The sequence below is a fragment of the Salvelinus alpinus genome, chromosome 29 (assembly GCF_045679555.1).
Source record: "Salvelinus alpinus chromosome 29, SLU_Salpinus.1, whole genome shotgun sequence".
NCBI lineage: Eukaryota > Metazoa > Chordata > Actinopteri > Salmoniformes > Salmonidae > Salvelinus > Salvelinus alpinus.
The window spans coordinates 27,623,378-27,645,083 of NC_092114.1; the positions used below are offsets into that span (position 1 = coordinate 27,623,378).

The following is a 21,706-nucleotide window of genomic DNA, read 5'->3' on the forward strand; positions in this document are numbered from 1 at the left end:
CAGTTTAATTTATTTGGAACATTTTGATAATTTTTATTCGTCTTTGAAAATGTGGAGTAGGTTGTGTAGATTGGTAGGAAGAAAAACTGATGTATTCCCTTTTGAGATTTAATTTGAACTAAAGGCAGCAAAATGTGAAGACTGTGCAAGGGGTGTGTAGACGTTCACTAGCGACTATGTTCTTGGGCTGTTGGGGAGTGTTGTCTTCCAGTTTGCGGTATGGGTTCTCCTGAGTCAGAATAACCGTCAAACGCAACACTGGATCTCGAAGCCAGTTCCACTGCATTTTTTATAGAAATTAAAATAATCCCCCCATTGTGCCGCTCTAATCAGGGACTGATTTAGACCTGGGAAACCAGGTGCTTGCAATTCATTATCAGGTGGAAAAGAAATGCAGCAGGCTCCGGCCCTCGTAGGGTAAGAGTTGAACACCCCTGCAGTAGAACCTTGATGTCCTCAACATTCACCCTGATCAGCCTGGAGCAGATGTAGGGGAACAGAGTATAGACTGGAGGAAAGAATAGATAGTACAGGAGGGGGGAGACCGAGTGGAGGAGATGGGGATAAGGAGAGGGATGGGGAGCAGGATCTCATCCCTCTACTCACATTTCTGGCTTTGGTCTAGGAAGCAACCAGACTGAGCTGAAATCTGCCACAGATAGAGACTAGTAGGACAGTACACAATCCTAACACATCAGATATTCAAAATCCAAGAGTTTAGGGAGAGCTATGTGGAATGAGAATTCGCTGTACTCAATGATCCTGGCTCAATACTCTTGAGGAATAGTTTGGCAGAACATCTACAGTACATCAGACATGTTGCTGACTCGATCCAAGGCTATGGGTGAGAAGCTACTGTGCCACCTAGTGTAGATAAGCAGAAGTGCTTATTTGAACTAAATTAATAATCACATTTTCCTTTGTCTTGTAAAGGGACTCCTGACAAAACAGCTCAAATAAAGCAATAAACCTAAAGCATGTTTCCCACCTGAACTCAATCAAATTGGACTCTTTACATTGAGTTGTACATACAGATTCAGCATTAATCCATCTTGAAATTTCCAACCACTACGTGTTTAGTTTGTGGGCATGTGTTCTGTATGCGTTGTATCCACTGATTAACCAAAGATGTAACCAAATTATGCACATACAAAAACAAGATCACTATAACTGCCCATTTTAAGAAGTTTATTAAAAAATAAAATAGAAAAAAATACCAGTACATAAAATGTTTCAAAACAAAAGCCAGGCTGTCACTCCGTGACCACTGCTAGTTTGGCAGCCATTTTAGGAGTTCCTGCTCAGATTAGTTGGCCAGGACAGAGGAGCCGCCACCTTTCACAAAATGGCGTCCGTTAAGTTTAAAATCACTCATTGTGATGCAAGTGTTTCGTGTTCTCAATTGTCTAAAGAGGCTTTCTCTCCGATCTGCACTGATCTAAATAGATGAAAACAAAATGGTGGATCTACCAAGGGATTGGCTTTCACCTGCTCCAGTTTCTTTCACATCAAATAAAGGAAAGTAGATGCGGAGAGGAAGCTTGTGTAGACCATAGGGATTCGAGTTAAATCCATAGACGTCACACTGCATTTCAGTCTTAATAGAATCTGTAAAAATTGTGGACATCTTTGACAGCATTGACAAATCTCCAACCAGAGATAGTGTTTTAGAGCTCTTCTGACAGACGCTGGTTCTATTCACTAAAAGCAGACAAGTCCCAAATGGCACCCTATTTCCTATATAGCACCACTACCCTCCACAAGAAACCAAAGATCTAATCAAAAGTGGTGCACTATATTCTGAATAGGGTGCCATTGGAGACCGACACCTTGTAAAAAAGGCGATGTATATTAGCCAGGTCGATTGGTGGGTAAAAGTTGCTATACTAACAGACTGACATTGGCTCCTAACACAATCTCAGTGTAGAGGACTGTAGTGCACTAGGGAGGGTATGAAGTCATCCACTACAGAGTGCAAGTCGCTCCCCATGTGCATTTTCATACTAGCCGTAGGTGTTAGGTTAAAACAGTGGCGGAACATCAAGTGGTCGTCTACAATGACACCCTAACCCCTATATAGGGCACTACTTTAGACCAGTACTAAGGTTAAATAGCATGCACTGTATGAGAGAGAATAGGGTGTCATTTGAAACCAGTCTTGCTATTCCCTCGCTCCCATCGCTCAGACGAGAGACAGATACCCGACCACTGGCGCACACACACAGACCCTTCCATAGACTAACAGATAGGAATACAACACATCAAGGCTTGCATACAAATGCAAGAGTTGTGGTTCACTTGTAACTGGGCTGAGGCTGACTAGCAACCATCTAGCCTAGCCCACCGATCACACAGGCCTAGTCATTCCAACTCGAGTTTACAATAACATCACTTCAATATAACAAGCAGTGGTTGTCATTGGAAACAGAAATAATGGGGCACACAAAAATAACCCACTTGCATAGTAATAACGCTGTCTGTGTAGCTACCGCTCTGCTCCTCAGTCACACACAGGCGTGTGTGTGTGTGTATATATATATATATCTATATATATATATGCGGCTGTATGTCTGTGGAGACGACACACACATACGCACTGAAGTAAACAGAAAGAAAAGGCATTGCAAACTTGCGGAAGTACCTACACAAGATTCCAGAATGGAATCAAAATTATTCCCTTTCCACAGTTCTGGAAGGACCCAGAACTTTCTCCCTCTCTCTCCCCCCGCTACGAGGAAAGACCCTTTAGAGCACCTAGTCTTTTAGTGTGCATCTGAAATGGTACCCTATCCCCTATGTAGTGCACTATTTTAGACCAGAGCACACTTGCCCAATCAAAAGTAGAGCCCAATGTCGGCGGAAGGGTTCCGTTTGGCACCGCTCTGATCTTCAAGTTCAGGTCAGTTTGTCTGTCCCTTTAACGCCACCTCCCATACGCACTAGACCAAGCATATCTTTAAAACAACGGCAAAGACATACATCCAACTGAAACACACTTGGGGCATACAATATGTACTTGGGCCAGTGCCAAACTCCTGCGATAGAAGTTCAGCCCTAGTCTAAGTGAGGACTGAGTAGCGAAAATGGCACAAACTTTGGGTGAACGCAAGTCATCCTATGACTGATACAAGCACACACCAAATAGAGAGAACGTTTTGTTTTTAAAAACAACAGCTAGGGTATTGGGCGTGAGAGCTCAGTCTGCTGCGTCTGCTATAGCAAGAGATCCAATTAGTGAGACTGTAGACTTTTTAACCTGTATAACAATAAGATGCATCTCAATAGTCTGGTGTGACTTAAGATACTTCTAATAAACCCCTTTGACTCACATTATAAAACAACCAATGGGGGGAGTCGATTATACCTCGACACTCCAACAAGACACGCACGCTCTCGTCACACACTCTCGGAGGCCACCTGGGCAAAGGTTCTGTAAACTCTGCCATAAAAAATAAAAATACAAAAATAAAACAATCTTAAAAAAACATCAAATTCCTTTACATACATAATAAAAATTAAATAAACATTTACTTAAAAATTAGAACATGTTATTGCACAAATGAGAAACCGTTGTTCCTTGTGTGAACACTGAAAAAGACGCAGTTTGGCTGCAGGGTTCAAGGACAAAGGTTGTCGCCTTGACAACGTAACCCAGTCAGACCAAACAAAAATAAACACTTTCCCATAAGACACTGGGCTTTCGCAACTCCCACCTGGCAAAGATGTCACTATTCTCAGTCTCACCAAACGTAAGTGAAAAACTGCAAAGCGCTAAAAAAATATTCAAATTGAACAATAAGACACATTAACGGAACAAAATAAAACAAACAAATGTGAATCCCAAACAGAAAGTGAAGGACTGGAGAGCTAGCTGAAAAGTTCTGGGGTCAGAGTGCACGTTGGGCGGGGTTGCGTTTTGTTCGCTAGCCGCACCGCTCATTCCTGTATCGTTGGCCGTTGGTTCGTTGCGCAGTGAAAAACATGCAGAAATTAAGAGCAATGGAGGGAGGGAGAGAAACGGAGAGTTTTCCCAGAGCTACACTTTTTTCCCTATCCGCAGCCCGAGTTCAGCAGCCCAAAGTGTTGAATGAATCCCAATGCTGGTCTGGTCTCTGCCTGCCTGTCTTTCTTTAAGTTGAACAGCAGGGGGCATTGTCCCATCAAGTTGTCCTCCCAATCAGTCAGAATGGAGGAGTGGAAAGAGGGATGAAGGGAGGAGAAGATGTTTTGTCTTTTTATCTGCTCAGGCTGACTGGTAAGCTGTCCCTCTTCCGACGCCGCCAGGTGTTGCGGTACTGCGTGTGAGAGTGTGTGTGGGCGTGTGTGAGAGGGTGGGTGTGTACACGGTTGGCCAGGGCAGGACTGTGGACCACAGCTGGATTGTGGAAGCCTTTCATCTGACACTTGGGACCGTTCTGAGAGAGAGAATGAAGGGATGAAGTGTTAGAATTCAAAGCATTTTGAGTGTTTAAACCTAGTCTACAAAAGGAATGCTATATTCAGATCAATCTGGCAGATATACAATAAAACAATGAAATCAAGAGGGACAGATTGAGAGAACAGAGGAAGTGAAGGGGAGGAGAGAAACAGTGAAAGCAAGAGGAGTTGGAAAGCAGAAAGTGAGAGGTGAGGAGAGTATTAGAGGAAAGAAAGGAGAAAGAGGTTCTCCATGTATAGTGTGTATGCCGTGATTGCGGACAGCGCCTACCTGGTGTGTGTGGCTGGCAGGGTGGGGGCTGGACAGAGTCTGGGGGTTGGAGGGGGCATGGGGGTTATGGTGGGTAGGGGGGGGCATGTGGAAAAAGGGGGGGAGGTGGTGCCCGTCTATACCCACCTGTCTGCCAGGTAAAGAGTGCATCGTCAGGGCACCGGGCAAAGACATACACGCCTGGAGAGGGGGGCGAGGGAAGGGAGATTGGATTTGTGATAACTGAAAATGTCTATCACAAACAGCATTAGATCACCATTTCACAATCCCTGTTAGTGGGAAATGAGTACTAAAACAGAGGGCCTGGATAGACTATTCTATAGAAAATATATACTTTCTCTCTGGTGACAAATCTTAAGATAAAGCGCATTTCAGGATTTTTTACAATACATTTAAACGGTAGACTTGGAGTTATGACATTGGCACGAGCAGCACCACAGATCAGATGAGCACGATGAAACACTTCGCTCTCACTTAGACAGTGCTTACACATGCAGCCCAATTCTGATATTTTTTCACTAATTGGTCTTTTTGACAAATCCGAACCAGCTCTGAAAAAGACGGGATGTGATTGGTCTAAAGACCAATTAGTGAGGAAAAATATCAGAATTGGGCTGCTTGTGTAAACGGTCATGGTACAGTTGAATTCGGAAGTTCATACACCTTAGCCAAATACATTTAAACTCAGGTTTCACAATCTCTGACATTTAATCATAGGATCACCACATTATTTTAAAAACGTGAAATGTCAGAATAATAGAGAGGAGGATTTATATCAGCTTTTATTTTTCATCACATTCCCAGTGGGTCAGAAGTTTACATACGGTCAATTAGTATTTGGTAGCATTGCCTTTAAATTGTTTAACTTCGGTCAAACGTTTCGGGTAGCCTTCCACAATAAGTTAAGTGAATTTTGGCCCAATCCTCCTGACAGATCTGGTGTAACTGAGTCAGGTTTGTAGGCCTCCTTGCTTGCACACACTTTTTCCAGTTCTGCCCACATTTTCTATAGGATTGAGGTCAGGGCTTTGTGATGGCCACTAATACCTTGACTTTGTTGTCCTTAAGCCATTTTGCCACAAATTTGGAAGTATGCTTGGGATCATTGTCCATTTGGAAGACCCATTTGCGACCAAGCTTGAACTTCCTGACTAATGTCTTGAGATGTTGCGCCAATATATCCACAATTTTCCTGCCTCATGATGCCATCTATTTTGTGAAGTGCACCAGTCCCTCCTGCAGCAAAGCACCCCCACAACATGATGCTGCCACCCCCGTGCTTCACGGTTGGGACGGTGATCTTCGGCTTGCAAGCCTCCCCCTTTTTCCTCCAAACATAACGATGGTCATTATGGCCAAAAATATATATTTTTGTTTAATCAGACCAGATGACATTTCTCCAAAAAGTACAATCTTTGTCCCCATGTGCAGTTGCAAACCGTAGTCTGGCATTTTTATGGCGGTTTTGGAGCAGTGGCATCTTCCTTGCCAAGCGGCCTTTCAGGTTATGTCAATATAGGACTCGTTTTACCGTGGATATAGATACTTTTGTACCCGTTTCCTCCAGCATCTTCACAAGTTCCATTGCTGTTGTTTTGGGATTGATTTGCACTTTTCGCACCAAAGTACGTTCATCTCTAGGAGACAGAACGCGTCTTCTTCCTGAGAGGTATGATGGCTGCGTGGTCCCATGGTGTTTATACTTGCGTACTATTGTTTGTACAGATGAACGTGGTACCTTCAGGCATTTGGAAATTGCTTCCAAGGATGAACCAGTCTTGTGGAGGTCTACAATTTTTTTCCTGAGGTCTTGGCTGATTTCTTTTGATTTTCCCATGATGTCAAGCAAAGAGGCACTTAGTTTGAAGGTAGGCCTTGAAATACATCAACAGGTACACCTCCAATTGATTAAAGTGATGTCAATTAGGCTATCAGAAGCTTCTAAAGCCATGACATCATTTTCTGGAATTTTCCAAGCTGTTTAAAGGCACAGTCAACTTAGTGTATGTAAACTTCTGACCCACTGGAATTGTGATAGTGAATTATAATAAAAATAATCTGTCTGTAAACAATTGTTGGAAAAATTACTTGTGTCATGCACAAAGTAGATGTCCTAACCGACTTGCCAAAACTATAGTTTGTTAACAAGAAATGTATGGAGTCGTTGAAAAACGAGTTTTAATGACTCCAACCTAAGTGTATGTAAACTTCTGACTTCAACTGTATCTGTGGATATGCACGGATGCGCTTCACCCTGGTACGTGGCAACTACGGGACCAAAACAGCAGAGACGTTTTGCCTTGCACTTCAACGCTCTTAGTTGTGGAAATGGGCCCGATATTGTGTTGACTTTGTGCATTGCGGAGTCTTCCTTTAAACTTCCACTCCCAGAAAATCTTGACAGGTTAAACTCTCCCATCTCTGAAAACACATAAAGGTCAGTAGATGCTAGGTTCTGTACCTGTGAGCCAGGGGACATGATGAGGTGGTGCTGGTTGATGCCAGCCTTGCCCAGTGCCAGGCCCAGGGGTAGAGTCATACCCAAAGCCTGAAAGGGGTAGACGGGCAGCGCCGGGGGTGTCGAATCAGAGTCCTAGGACAAACAGCAGAGTGGAGGGGTTAAAACATGTCCAGCTGTCAATCAATACCATCATAAAGACTGCAGTGTGTATGTGTTCTGTCCTTACGTTGTCTGACCCAGACAGTGAGGAGACAGAGGAGGCTGAGGAGTGTTGGTGAGGACTGGACAGGGACATGGGAGAGTCTGCACTGTGAGGGGACACAGAATCCCTTTGCTCCTCCACACCTACACCCAACACACACCCTGCTGGGTCCTGATCCAGGAGGGAACCTACAGAAAAACACAGGTTATTATAAACAGCAACACACACCGTACTGGCTCCTGATCCAGGAGGGAACCTACAGAGAAACACAGGTTATTATAAACAGCAACACACACCGTACTGGCTCCTGATCCAGGAGGGAACCTACAGAGAAACACAGGTTATTATAAACAGCAACACACACCGTACTGGGTCCTGATCCAGGAGGGAACCTACAGAGAAACACAGGTTATTATAAACAGCAACACACACCGTACTGGGTCCTGATCCAGGAGGGAACCTACAGAGAAACACAGGTTATTATAAACAGCAACACACACCGTACTGGGTCCTGATCCAGGAGGAAACCTACAGAGAATCACAGGTTATTATAAACAGCAACACACACCCTGCTGGGTCCTGATCCAGGAGGAAACCTACAGAGAAACACAGGTTATTATAAACAGCAACACACACCGTACTGGGTCCTGATCCAGGAGGAAACCTACAGAGAAACACAGGTTATTATAAACAGCAACACACACCGTACTGGGTCCTGATCCAGGAGGAAACCTACAGAGAAACACAGGTTATTATAAACAGCAACACACACCGTACTGGGTCCTGATCCAGGAGGAAACCTACAGAGAATCACAGGTTATTATAAACAGCAACACACACCGTACTGGGTCCTGATCCAGGAGGAAACCTACAGAGAAACACAGGTTATTATAAACAGCAACACACACCGTACTGGGTCCTGATCCAGGAGGAAACCTACAGAGAAACAGGTTATTATAAACAGCAACACACACCCTGCTGGGTCCTGATCCAGGAGGAAACCTACAGAGAAACAGGTTATTATAAACAGTAACACACACCCTGCTGGGTCCTGATCCAGGAGGAAACCTACAGAGAAACACAGGTTATTATAAACAGCAACACACACCCTGCTGGGTCCTGATCCAGGAGGAAACCTACAGAGAAACACAGGTTATTATAAACAGCAACACACACCGTACTGGGTCCTGATCCAGGAGGAAACCTACAGAGAAACACAGGTTATTATAAACAGCAACACACACCGTACTGGGTCCTGATCCAGGAGGGAACCTACAGAGAAACAGGTTATTATACACACTTCCCAAACTGCCATGTAAGACAAAGACTACCCTTCACACACAGGCCAATATACATACAGAACCTGCCATACAAGACTGTCAACATGGTACGCAGATGTTACACACACTGCTCTTACCCTGGCTCTCCATGCGGGCGAGGTGCCTGCCCCCCCACTTCGTCATGATCCACTCCCTGTAGTCAATCACTTCCTGTGTCACCTTGATTATCCTACCCAAAGCGCTGCAGGGATAGTGAGAAACATGAGGGGAACAGTTTAAACGTTGCACAGCAGTGGATCAGTTACACTTCCCAACACAACCACCGTATTAATTTGACAATCTTTACTTTGATAACAGTTGTACCTATTAATTTACAAATATTTCTAGGCCGGATGGATCCAGAAGACATTCTGAAAGAGGAGGAACGAACCTGTCAATGTCCTTGTTTGGGTAGGAGCGTGCTAGCGGTGACATGGCGTGACAGAGGACGATGTAAGCGTAGTCAAAAACCTGCTGGACTTGCATGGCTCCGTACGAACTCCTGCCAACGTCGTTACCTGGAACACACACACGGCAAAAAAAAAACTGAATCGGCCCATACAAACTACAGCCAACTAATGGAAAACTACAGCCAACTACTAATGGAAAACCACAAAACACTCAGTCCAGGGCACACACACACACACACACACACACACCCCCCACCTGGCATCAGTGGGTCCTCTATACAGAGCATGGAGGGCCTGTAGCCATTGTTCATAACCTTCATCATATCCTCCTTGGCCATGTAGGCCCCTCCGTTCTTGACGCGGATGCCTGTCTTCAGGTAGTTAAAATGGCGCCCATAAAGCTCAAAGAACTCAATCAGCAGAATGCCAAGGTTGATGTTGGGGTTGCTGGCATCAATCCTTGGGTGGAGCTGGATGGAGAGAGACAGAGGGAGGGTGAATCGGCATAGGTGTTAGAACACTAAGCGCTGTAATTGTACACTGTCATACTTGTTTAGGCGATGTATTTTGTCTATCACGGTATATCAATAAAAAAATTACAGTATGGTGATATTTTATGTTTTTGAATAATAAAAGTTCTAAATTTGCTTTACGAGTAGTGCGTGACCCTAGGGTGGCAACACACAAAAGTGATTTCAAATTATTCTTTCTCCATTCTGATTGCTTTACACTGTTCAATTCAACTTCAACCCCCCCAAAAAATACTGCATTTTCATCCATTTCTGCATTCATTTTTGAATTTCCACACTGCCACGTAGGGCTGCACGATATGGGCAAACAATTAGGCCTTATTTTAAACCAAATATCACAATTGCGATTTGACTTGCGATAGAGCAAAACACTTGGGTGAACTGTTGTAATTATCGAAATAGAATGATTATTCTAATTCTATAGTTCGAATATAATAGTGGGCACTTTAGATATGTGTTTTTTGACATGACAACAAATGAAAATGCCAGGGAGGAGTTATTGTGACAGGATAGGAGCCAAAGTGTTGATAACCATTTCCTAGGGCACCCTATAATCTTTGGCTACATTGAATGTTTCCTCTTAACTACTTCATATAGCCAACCTATTCATGCTTTGCGTATTCCTCTTTTGATTTAGAAGATACTGTTGCACAAACAGGCTGATTTAGGTCTACACCATCACTGGTATTATCAGGCTGTATAGCTAATTATGTTTACTCTGACCTAGAACATTTATTAGCTAGCTAGCGATTAGTATCTAACAAGATTTAGGGATAACTTGCTAAGAAACGACTAACTGTTCGCATACGTAAGAAACAAACTACTAGTGCAATTATAGAATGCCAGTGGAATTATATTAAGAAAAGTGAAAATAGCATCATTGTCATCAACATTTTTGCATGTGCTGCATTGACCATGCAGACTGAACGCAAGTGTCTCGTGGTTGAGGAACAACAAACGCGCTCCTTGATTGGCGGGGGCAGGTCTAGGACTATATTGAAAGCGTCATGAGAGAGTGAGCGGTGAGTTAAGTAGCGAAGTATCACATAAAAAAAAAAAACATTAAAAAACTGTTATAGAAAGTAAAGTAAAAACCCAAACTGGTCCGAGCAGCAATACCAGTATATAGTAAAATACGGTATACCGCCCAGCCCTATGTCATACTAGTGTTTGTGTGTACCTGGAGGAAGCTGATGACCATCAGGATGAGGCTGTAAGAGCTGATTCCTCCGGTGAACACCTCATTGAGATCTCTCTGGAGCAGAAACTGCTTCAGCACAAAGATCATGTAAGGCAGCACGGGATACCTCTGCAGGGGGAGGGAACGAGGAAGATATCAAATCCCTGCTTAATTTACAGTCATTGAAGAACAGAGCACAGATTAAAAATGAGGAGAATTTTCAATTAGATGAGGGAAAAGTCTCCATTTAATTAAAATATGTAACTTAGTATGGGGATCACAACTTAAATAAAATGAGTCTCTTCTCATTTTCACAGGTTGTCATGTTATATCATATGCTGATTTTGGGGCTACAGTTGTAAAAGGTCAGAGGGACAATAACTCATTCCAAAGTTATGCTTCTGGTGCCAGAAGCATGTTCGGCTATGTAATTGAATACAGAACATGTCAGAGAGACATTCCTTTACTGACTGTATATTATACGCCCATCACCAGATCTCCCCCTAACCCTTACTGTGCATATAGGCTGTGACTTAGAATTACATTTAAATTAAACAAAAAATGCCTTATTAGGCTCACTGCCGTGAACGTTTTTTCTCCTTCTATAGGTAGGCCTTAACCTCAACAAGACGAAGCTGCTCTTCCTCCCGGGGAAGGCCTGCTGGCTCAGACTCCATTATCACCCTCTCAGAGTGCAAATAACCTTGGCGTTACCCTGGACAACACCCTGTCCTACTCTGCAAAAATCAAAGCAGTGACTCGCTTATGCAGGTTCATGCTCTACAACATCACACAGGAAGAGGTGCAGGTCCTAATCGAGGTCCACTCCTGTCTGGACTACTGCAACTCACTGTTGCCTGGGGTCCCCGCTTCTGCCATCAAACCCCTGCAACTTATCCAGAATGCTGCAGCCTGCCTGCTTTTCAACCTGCCTAAATTCTCTCATGTCACCCTGCTCCTCCACACACTCTGGCTTATAGTCGAAGCTCGCATCCACTACAAGACCATGGTGCTTACCTACGGAACAGCAAGAGGAGAGCTGCCCATCCATACCTTCAGGATATGCTCAAACCCTACATCCCAACCCCTCTGTTCTGCCATCTCAGGTCTCTTGTGGAAAAATGTACTTTCTATGACTGATGTGGTTTTCCCACCTAGCTACAGTAACCTAAGATAAACGCACTAACTAAGTCCATCTGCTAAAATGACTAAAATGTAAATGTTTAGGCAAAGTAACCCTATCAAAATGGAAAGCTCCTTGAGAGGTAATATGCCAGGGCTATTGGCCCAAATTCAATTATGACCTATTGTGTAGATAATAGAACGAAAATTAACACACTTAAGAGATCCGATTTTTTTGTTCATAAATACTTTGCTACAATGATACACCTCATTCCTTTCTGTTAGCACGTGCACATAGTAAGTACACCATCATGCTTTCGGGATGAGTCTTTTAAGATTCACCAATTATTCTTTAGTTGTGGATAGTACATCAAAATCACTCTTGCTCTTCTTTGTAAGTTACTGTGATTTTGCACCTGTGTATTTTATTAGTTTATTTATGAAAATATGTAGTAAACTCCATGACAGTAGCTAGGGGCTATAGCAGCACACAAGTAGACTACAATTGTATGCTGGGCCAGGCATGCCCTGACCTCGTGAAGTGAGCACTACTGGTGTGAAATTGGAGCGGGCAAGAAGGCTGACGCTCCAGCCTTTGGGAAACTCGCTCCGTGCTCCAATCAAATTGGGCACGCTCCGTTCCTCACTCCGCTCACATACTCTGCACCACTCTGACCCACTGTGCAATACTCATTAGTATTATGGAAAGTAGTGCTGAGCGATGAACCGCCATGTCGTTTTTTAAACGGTTATTAAACTAGTTTAACCTGAAGGGAGTTGTAGTTTTCATAAAGCAAATATTCAGCACAGAAACGTGATAACTAACTACAATGACCATATCGTCACAGTCCCACTGTGCAGGTGCACATTCTGTACTTGCCTGATATGAAACATCTGAAATCCAAAATGCTGGAGTATAGAGCAAAATGTTAAACAAATATGTTGTGGACTGTAGTTGTGAAGTGTTTAAGTAGTGCTTCTGTTGCTACAGTGATAGAAAATGCATTTCACAGGGACAGTAGTTCAGTAAGTATTTATTAGCCTCAAATTTAACCAAAACAATTACAATATGGGAGCGTCAGTAGGCAGGAAGTCCATTTATTTTCCTTTCATAGGCCAGTTTTTATACCCTGCAACTGGGAACATGTTTTAAATTGTTGCTCTGATCATTATAGCCATTCAGGTCTCCCATAAAAATAAAGGAACTATAAATGCTAGTGTCCTCACCCGAGTGTAGTCCTTGATAAAGAAAGCAGCTTTGACTCCAGTCTCCACATTGAAGCTGATGTCCACTTTGACTTCAGTCTCCTGGTCAGTCAGCTTGATGATTGGCACCTGGGAGAGAGAATAGAGAAACATTGTGACTTAATTTCTGAAAAATAAAGTTTATTTAACGTCCATTTCGCTTTCGTTCGCTATCTCAATTCTAAAGCAGTCACTAATTAGGTCCAATCATTAGCTAGTGCAGACTTGTCCTACATTATTAAAGCAAACCATCTGCTTGTTTATCAGTTCGGACAACATTGGAGTTACTCCAACAGATTGTATGTATGTATTTTATTAAGAGCACCAACTCACTGTAGCTTTGTCCAGCACTTTGATGGAGAAAGGTTCCGCCACGTTGTGTTTCCGGAGGGCCTGTTCCAACTGCTGCAACGGTGGGCATTCCCACTTCCCAAACACCACCAGGTCTATGTCACTATGGCAACAGAGAGAGAGAGATGGTATTAAGTAAACTGGTGGCCAAGCACTTGTGGCAAATTCTGAGAGCAAGACTGAGCCAAAACGTCACAACAAAACTGCCCTCTCACCTTGTAGGTAGGTAGAGTCCAGTGCTGAAGCTGCCAAATATCTGCACCTGAGAGAGCAGGGGAATGAAAGAGTTCAGAAAAAACCCTATACTGTACAAATATTTTTTAGGAAAAAAAAGTCTGATGTGCCAGTTCAACGCCCAGCTCTGGTGTGCTCACGTCAGCAGTAGGCCACAGCTCCTTGATGACAGTCTCGATCCTGTCGACCACCTCCTTCCTCATAGCAGCCTCCTCCGGTCGGGGAGACATGAAGTTGTAGAAGTCCACCACCTCCTCATGGAGACTGGGGGGGGGGGGGGGGGGGGGAACACACACACAGTTGCTCACCCAAAACTAAATCAGTCAAATAATTGGACGATTTACATTTTCTGTTTCATGATTTCATTCATTTAAATGGCATCAGTTCACCATGTTAGGTCTTTTCAAAGAAAGCAAGACCAGCATGGAAGCTGAGAGAGATATGACCTACATTGATACAGGCTTTCAAGTAAGCTCAGCATCCCTCATAACATTCAACATCATTACATGGTCCTGTAAGAGCATGGGATTAGCAACTCCAAGGTTGAGGTTTCAATTCCCATACTGATCACAGACCTATACAAAAATTGTATGCACTGATGTTAACATTTTTCACACCAAAATGATTGAGTGCAGCCATACACTGAAATTTAGCACAATCAGATATTGCAATATGTACATTAGCCTACATTTTCATCCACGACACAATGATGGCCCATTGAAATTGGGAAATGTTCTACTTAAACACGAAAGCCTTCAGGTCTGGGCACTGCATGCTCTTCCAATGCCACAAGGGTGCAACTAGAGGCCAATCATTGTATTACACAGTTAAATTCAAACGAAACCTATGGATCTTACAACTGTCCATGGAGACCAGAGAGAATCTTAAACAAAGTCACCTGGCAGTTTTTTTATGCTGACAATGTTTACATGTATAACGTAAGTCTAATCAACAATATTAGGTTATGTAATAAACTAGCAAGTTCAGCTATAGTTTATTAATAACTGAATAATGAGTCAGACGTTAATAATCCCTTGAGTGACTGTATAAAGAAGAGCAACGTTAGCTAACCATGACCGCTTTCATAATTTTGCGTTACATGCCGCGTTCACGGCATGTCAAAAACTCGGGACCTCAGAGTTAAAATTAACTTAAATTATTTGCGTATAGCTTCCTATTGCTTGATTCTGATACTACCCAAGTAGGAAACTCGGGTATCATCTTTCTACTGAGTAAACATGCCGGAAAATGTCCGATTTCCGACATGACATGAATGCGGCATTAACCCTACATTCCAGAAGTTACCCAACCCTTTAGATCTGTCAAATAGCTTGCTAGCTGTTAGCTAACCTTACCAAACCGTTATCTAGTTAGCTAGTTATAGCTGCTTAACAAGTAAAATGTGGCTAGTCAGTGCAGAGCGCAGTCAAATTAGCGATCTAGTTAGCTAAGTGGCTAGCTATTTAAGCTAACATTAACATTCCCATTACTAATCACCCGTGAAGCAAATCAATTTGAAAAAGATAAACGTCAACATGCAAACACCAAAACGACACGGATTGACTTTAGGCATGACATTTTTTATAATAATAAATACGTGTCTCGCTAGTAGGAAACCATGATAGGTACCGGTATCGCGGTTAGCGTTAGCAAGCTACCGTTAGCGTCAAACAATTCCAGAGGGGCAATGGCCCTATCAAAAATAACATCTCACCCATCAACACCGGGGCTGTATTTCCTCGTCTTCCAAGGCGTCCCAGTCCCCGAACTAACATAGTTTCCATAGTTAGAAAGAAGGTAATTCATCCCATAGGTGCTCGCCTTGTTGTCACTTTTCCTTCGGCCTGGATGGTGAGTGTGGTTATTTAGGGGTGCAGGCGGGTGAGTCGGGTGACGCTTCACACAATTCTGTTGGAAATTGTACTGAGGTTGATGCTGATGGTGCCTTTGATGGTGGTATTGGTTGACATTATTATGCATGCTTTCACTGAAGTTAAATAACAGATTGACACTGCCAGCGTTTTTATTCATATTTCCAGTTACATTGCCACCACTAATCCTTCCCAAAGAGCGGTTTGAAGATGTACTGTCCGTTATAGATTCCACCGAAGACAAGGACGAGATAGATCCCGTCTTTTGGGGCATTTTACTGTCTCCCAAATCTGTCGTTACCCCGTAAGCGTTGGACGGGGTCAATGAGTTCTGTACGGTGCCGTTCGGTAACGTTACCCCGAAGGAGGAGAACGCAGTGCCGTGGTTAGAAGTAGTGCCTTTTGAAATACCGTGATGGCTGCTGCTGCTCAGACCAGCGGTGGTGTTGGTGCACATGCTATTGCCCTTTGCCGCAACATGTTTATAAACGTCCAATGCTGGAGAATTCAAATGCAGGTTGTGGTTCTGATTATTATGAAGATGCTGACCGGAGTTTGCTCGTATCTGAGATGTCTCCCAGACTTGCATCCACAATGCGTTTGCAGGTCCTTTCTGCTCGGGCTGAATCCAAGCCACCCTCGGATCCATTCAACTTATTTTTTCTGAACCCACTTCAAGCAAGTCAATGAGACCGTTAAAATGTACGACTGTTCCGACAAAATAAATGAGCTAGTAAACCGGGTTACAAAGACATAGAGAAGTGCTAACGCCAAACCGAACGAGGACCATTGAGAAGAGTAGTCCAGGTTCTTTTCAAACCGCTAACTGAAAACGGTTAGCAGAAGTCTACTGTGAATCAATATGGCGTATTCTCTTCAAACCAAAGCGCCGTGCGCATTTCTGTAGGATTTTAAACTATCGCTTGAACACACCCCCATTCACCGCCCATTCCTCCCTCGCTCTCAGCTGCCACAATATTTAACTAATTACAAACCAACCAATGCTGTTCAAAGTAAATATTTGAATAATATTTTATCATGTTTATATAGCAACATATGTATTATGAATAAAACAATAACATAATATATTATCATAACAGGAGACAGATAAGCTAAAGTTAATTTGAAGAAAATAATCAGAAATAGTAATCAACATGATATTATAAATATTTTAATAGCCCTGGCAATGTGTTGGAGATCGAGAATTGAACCCACAATCCTGGCGTTACAAGCGCCATACCTTACCAACTGAGCTACACGGGACCAGCACACAGACTTGGTACTGGTACCCCAGTTATATAGCGAAGTTGTCGTAACTCGTTGTGTATTTATTATTACTTTTATTTTTATGTGGCATTACTTTTCTAATATTTCTGTTTTCTTTCTCTTTGAATTGTTGTGAAGAGAAATAAAAGTACGTTTTTAAAAGTAAGTAAGTATTTCACTGTTTGTCTACACCTGTTGTTTACGAAGCATTTGACAAATAAAACGTGATTTGATTTAAATAAGTGATTTTGACATAAAGAATATCATCGGCTGGTCAAGGGGATGTTCCAAATTAGACATGTTTCTTATTGTAATCACTATGTCTTTCTTTTTATAATTTGTCATTATCTATCATGAAAAATCTTGCATTTCCCTGCCCCCAAAAAACGAAAAAGCTTGGCTCACAAATAATGCTCTTTCCTCAATACATAAACCGTTTTATCAGTTGCAATTAAAAATCAGTGCTGCACCACTCACTTGTAGCCATCAAGCAAGGCATCAGCACGAATTCCACCTCAAATTAATAAAAGCCTTGGCTCCCGCAAAGTATGCACTTTTTCCCCTCCTTCCTTGCTCTCGCAATCGTTGGCCACAGACGATTCCGAGCTTCTTTATGATCACTGGTCGCGGTGGCTGGCTGTTCTCCCCATCTCTCAGCCTACCCAGGCGGTGCACTACATCCAGAGAACCTGCAACAACATTTCGCTCGTCCTCCGGGACTATTGCCCTCACAACTGTAAATCGTTCTGGATAAGAGTGTCTGCTTAATGTAATTGAGGTAAATATGTACAGGGCCTTCAGAGAGTAATCACACCCCTTTGGATGGTGTGTCACTCCAAAGATACAGGAAGGAAACCACTAAAGTGTATTTCACCATGAAGCCATGTGTGACTTTAGGCCTTCATTGTAAATAAGAATTTGTTCTTAATTTACTTGCCTAGCTAAATAAAGGTTAAAAAAAACCTTGTTTAATGGCTGTGATAGGAGAAAACTGAGAGAAAAACATTGTAGTTACTCCACAATACTAACCTAAGTGACAGAGTGAAAAGAAGGAAGCCTCTACAGAACAAAAATATTCCAAAACATGTGTCCTGTTTGCAATAAGGCACAAAAGTAAAACTGCAATGAAATTAACTTTATGTACTGAATACAAAGTGTTATGTTTGGGGCAAATCCAACACGTCACTGAGTACCACTCCTCATATTTTCAAGCATGGTGGTGGCTGCATCATGTTATGGGTATGCTTGCATTGGCAATAGAGCTAAGCACAGGCAAAATCTTAGAGGAAAACCTGGTTCAATCTACTTTCCAACAGGTACTGGGAGACAAATTCACCTTATTGATGTGTGTGGGCCATGATAGGTCCTTAATGATGTGGACAACAAGGAACTTGAAGCTCTCGATCCTCTCCACTACAGCCCTGTTGATGTGAATCGGGGCGTGCTCGGCCCTCCGTTTCCTATAGTCCATGATCAGCTCCTTTGTCTTGTTGAGGTAAAGGTTGTTGTTTTGACACCGTACTGCCAGGTCTCTGACCTCCTCCCTATAGACTGTCTCATAGCCATCGGTGATCAGGCCTACCACCATCGTGTCGTCAGCAAACTTAATGATGGTCTTGGAGTCGTGTGCAGCCAGGCAGTCTTGGGTGAACAGGGAGTACAAGGAGAGTACTGAGCATGCACCCCTGAGGGGCCCCCGTGTTAAGAGTCATAGTGGCAGATGTGTTGTTGCCTCCCCTCATCACCTGGGGGTGGCCCGTCAGGAAGTCCAGGATCCAGTTGCAGAGGGAGGTGTTCAGTCTTAAGGTCCTTAGCTTCGTGATGAGCTTGGAGGGCACTATGGTGTTGAATGCTGAGTTGTAGTCAATGAACAGCGTTCTCACATATACTACATGGGCAAAAGCATGTGGACACCCATTCCAATTAGTGGATTCCTCTATTTCAGCCACACTCATTGCTGACAGGTATATAAAATCAAGCACACAGCCATGCAATCTCCATAGACAAACATTGGCAGTAGAATGGCCTTACTGAAGAGCTCAGTAACTTTCAACGTGGCACTGTCATAGGATGCCACCTTTCCAACAAGTCAGTTCGTCAAATTTCTGCCCTACTAGAGTTGCCCCAGTCAACTGTAAGTGTGTTATTGTGAAGTGCAAACGTCTAGGAGCAACAACGGCTCAGCCGCAAAGTGATAGGTCACACAATCTCACAGAACGGGACCGCAGAGTGCTGAAGCACGTAGCGAGTAACAATCATCAGTCCTCAGTTGCAACACTCACTACCGAGTTCCAAACTGCCTCTGGAAGCAACGTCAGCACAATAACTGTTCATCGGGAGCTTCATAAAATGGGTTTCCATGGCCGAGCAGTCGCACACAGGCCTAAGATCACGATGCGCAATACCAAGCGTCGGCTGGAGTGGTGTAAAACTAGCCACCATTGGACTCTAGCAGTGGAAACGCGTTCTCTGGAGTGATGAATCACGCTTCACCATTTGGCAGTCCGACAGACGAATCTGGTTTTGGCGGATGTCAGGATGCTACCTGCCCGAATGCATAGTACCAACTGTAAAGTTTGGTGGAGGAGGAATAATGGTCTGGGGCTGTTGTTCATGGTTCGGGCTAGGCCCCTTAGTTCCAGTGAAGGGAAATCTTAACGTTACAGCATACAATGACATTCTGGACGATTCTGTGCTTCCAACTTTGTGGCAACAGTTTGGGGAAGGCCCTTTCCTGTTTCAGCATGACAATATCCCCGTGCACAAAGTAAGGTCCATACAGAAATGGTTTGTCGAGATCGCTGTGGAAGACTGACCTGCACAAAGCCCTGACCTCAACCCCATCGAACACCTTTGGGATGAATTGGAACGCTGACTGTGAGCCAGGCCTAATTGACCAACATCAGTGCCCGACCTCACTAATGCAATTGTGGCTGAATGGAAGTAAGTCCCTGCAGCAGTGTTCCAACATCTAGTGGAAAGCCTTCCCAAAAGAGTTGAGGCTTTTATAGCCGCAAAGGTGGGACCAACTCCATATTAAATGCCCATGATTTTGGAATGAGATGTTCGACAAGCAGGTATACACATACTTTTGGTCATGTAGTGTATGTAGGTGGGAGAGGGCAGTGTGGAGTGCAATAGAGATTGTGTCATCTGTGGATCTGTTAGGGTGGAATGCGAATTGGAGTAGGTCCAGGATGTCTGGGACGAAGGCGTTGATGTGAGCCATGACCAGCCTATCAAATCAAGTCAAATTGTATTGGTCACATACACATATATTTACACATACATACATATTTTATTGCTCACATCCACCGATAAATCCACAAAATTGAGAATTTCAATAAGCATTTTCTCTACGGCTGGGCATGCTTTCCACCTGGCTACCCCTACCCCGGTCAACAGCCCTGCACCCCCCACAGCAACTTGTCCAAGCCTCCCCATTTCTCCTTCACCCAAATCCAGATAGCTGATGTTATGAAAGAGCTGCAAAATCTGGACCCCTGCAAATCAGCCGGGCTAGACAATCTGGACCCTCTCTTTCTAAAATTATCACCCGAAATTGTTGCAACCCCTATTACTAGCCTGTTCAACCTCTCTTTCGTATCGTCTGAGATCCACAAGGATTGGAAAGCTGCCGCGGTCATCCCCCTCTTCAAAGGGGGAGACACCCTGGACCCAAACTGTTACAGACCTATATCCATCCTGCCCTGCCTATCTAAGGTCTTCGAAAGCCAAGTTAATAAACAGATCACTGACCATCTCGAATCCCACCGTACCTTCTCCGCTGTGCAATCCGGTTTCCGAGCCGGTCACAGGTGCACCTCAGCCACGATCAAGGTCCTAAACGATATCATAACCGCCATCGATAAGAGGCAATACTGTGCAGCTGTATTCATCGACCTGGCCAAGGCTTTCGACTCTGTCAATCACCACATTCTTATCGGCAGACTCAACATCCTTGGTTTCTCAAATGACTGCCTCGCCTGGTTCACCAACAAAACTAAATGCATGCTCTTCAACCGATCGCTGGCCACACCTGCCCGCCCGTCCAGCATCACTACTCTGAACGGTTCTGACTTAGAATATGTGGACAACTACAAATACCTAGGTGTCTGGTTAGACTGTAAACTCTCATTCCAGACTCACATTAAGCATCTCCAATCCAAAATTAAATCTAGAATCGGCTTCCTATTTCGCAGCAAAGCATCCTTCACTCATGCTGCCAAACATACCCTCGTAAAACTGACTATCCTACCGATCCTTGACTTCGGCGATGTCATTTACAAAATAGCCTCCAACACTCTACTCAGCAAATTGGATGCAGTCTATCACAGTACCATCCATTTTGTCACCAAAGCCCCATATACTACGCACCACTGCGACCTGTATGCTCTCGTTGGCTGGCCCTCGCTTCATATTCATCGCCAAACCCACTGGCTCCAGGTCATCTATAAGTCCTTGCTAGGTAAAGCCCCGCTTATCTCAGCTCACTGGTCACCATAGCAGCACCCACCTGTAGCACGCACTCCAGCAGGTATAGTTCACTGGTCACCCCCAAAACCAATTCCTGCTTTGGCCGCCTTTCCTTCCAGTTCTCTGCTGCCAATGACTGGAACGAAATGCAAAATTCACTGAAGCTGGAGACTCATATCTCCCTCACTAACTTTAAGCACCAGCTGTCAGAGCAGCTCACAGATCACTGCACCTGTACATAGCCCATCTGTAAATAGCCCATCCAACTACCTCATCCCCATACTGTTATTTATTTATTTTTCTCCTTTGCACCCCAGTATCTCTACTTGCA

At 43.7% G+C, this 21,706-nt stretch overlaps 1 protein-coding gene across 2 annotated transcripts; it reads right to left on the reverse strand.

Moving 5' to 3' along the window:
- Nucleotides 1-1,171: 1,171 nt before the first annotated feature.
- Nucleotides 1,172-16,534, reverse strand: LOC139559426 (terminal nucleotidyltransferase 4A-like). Of its 2 annotated transcripts, none has more exons than XM_071375451.1 (13): nucleotides 15,477-16,534; nucleotides 13,903-14,026; nucleotides 13,744-13,790; nucleotides 13,511-13,631; nucleotides 13,160-13,267; nucleotides 10,811-10,939; nucleotides 9,357-9,570; nucleotides 9,082-9,208; nucleotides 8,789-8,892; nucleotides 7,396-7,559; nucleotides 7,170-7,301; nucleotides 4,835-4,888; nucleotides 1,172-4,415 (listed from the first exon to the last, which is right to left on the reverse strand). In XM_071375451.1, exons 1-13 carry the CDS (start codon nucleotides 16,280-16,282, stop codon nucleotides 4,236-4,238), a joined length of 2,310 nt encoding a protein of 769 aa, XP_071231552.1. In that variant the 5' UTR covers nucleotides 16,283-16,534; the 3' UTR covers nucleotides 1,172-4,235. The 2 variants fall into 2 exon arrangements, with proteins under 2 accessions (XP_071231552.1, XP_071231551.1); XM_071375450.1 differs by having other exon boundaries at nucleotides 4,709-4,888.
- Between the last annotated feature and the right edge of the window lie 5,172 nt (nucleotides 16,535-21,706).

Coding starts and splice junctions, on each gene's coding strand:
- LOC139559426 (XM_071375450.1), bottom strand. CDS start 16,282: ATGGATCCGAGGGTGGCTTGGATTCAGCCCGAGCAGAAAGGACCTGCA. Junction 8,893..9,081: donor CCAAACAAGGACATTGACAG/GTTCGTTCCTCC, acceptor CTATCCCTGCAG/CGCTTTGGGTAGGATAATCA. Junction 4,889..7,169: donor TCATGTCCCCTGGCTCACAG/GTACAGAACCTA, acceptor CCCCCTCTCCAG/GCGTGTATGTCTTTGCCCGG.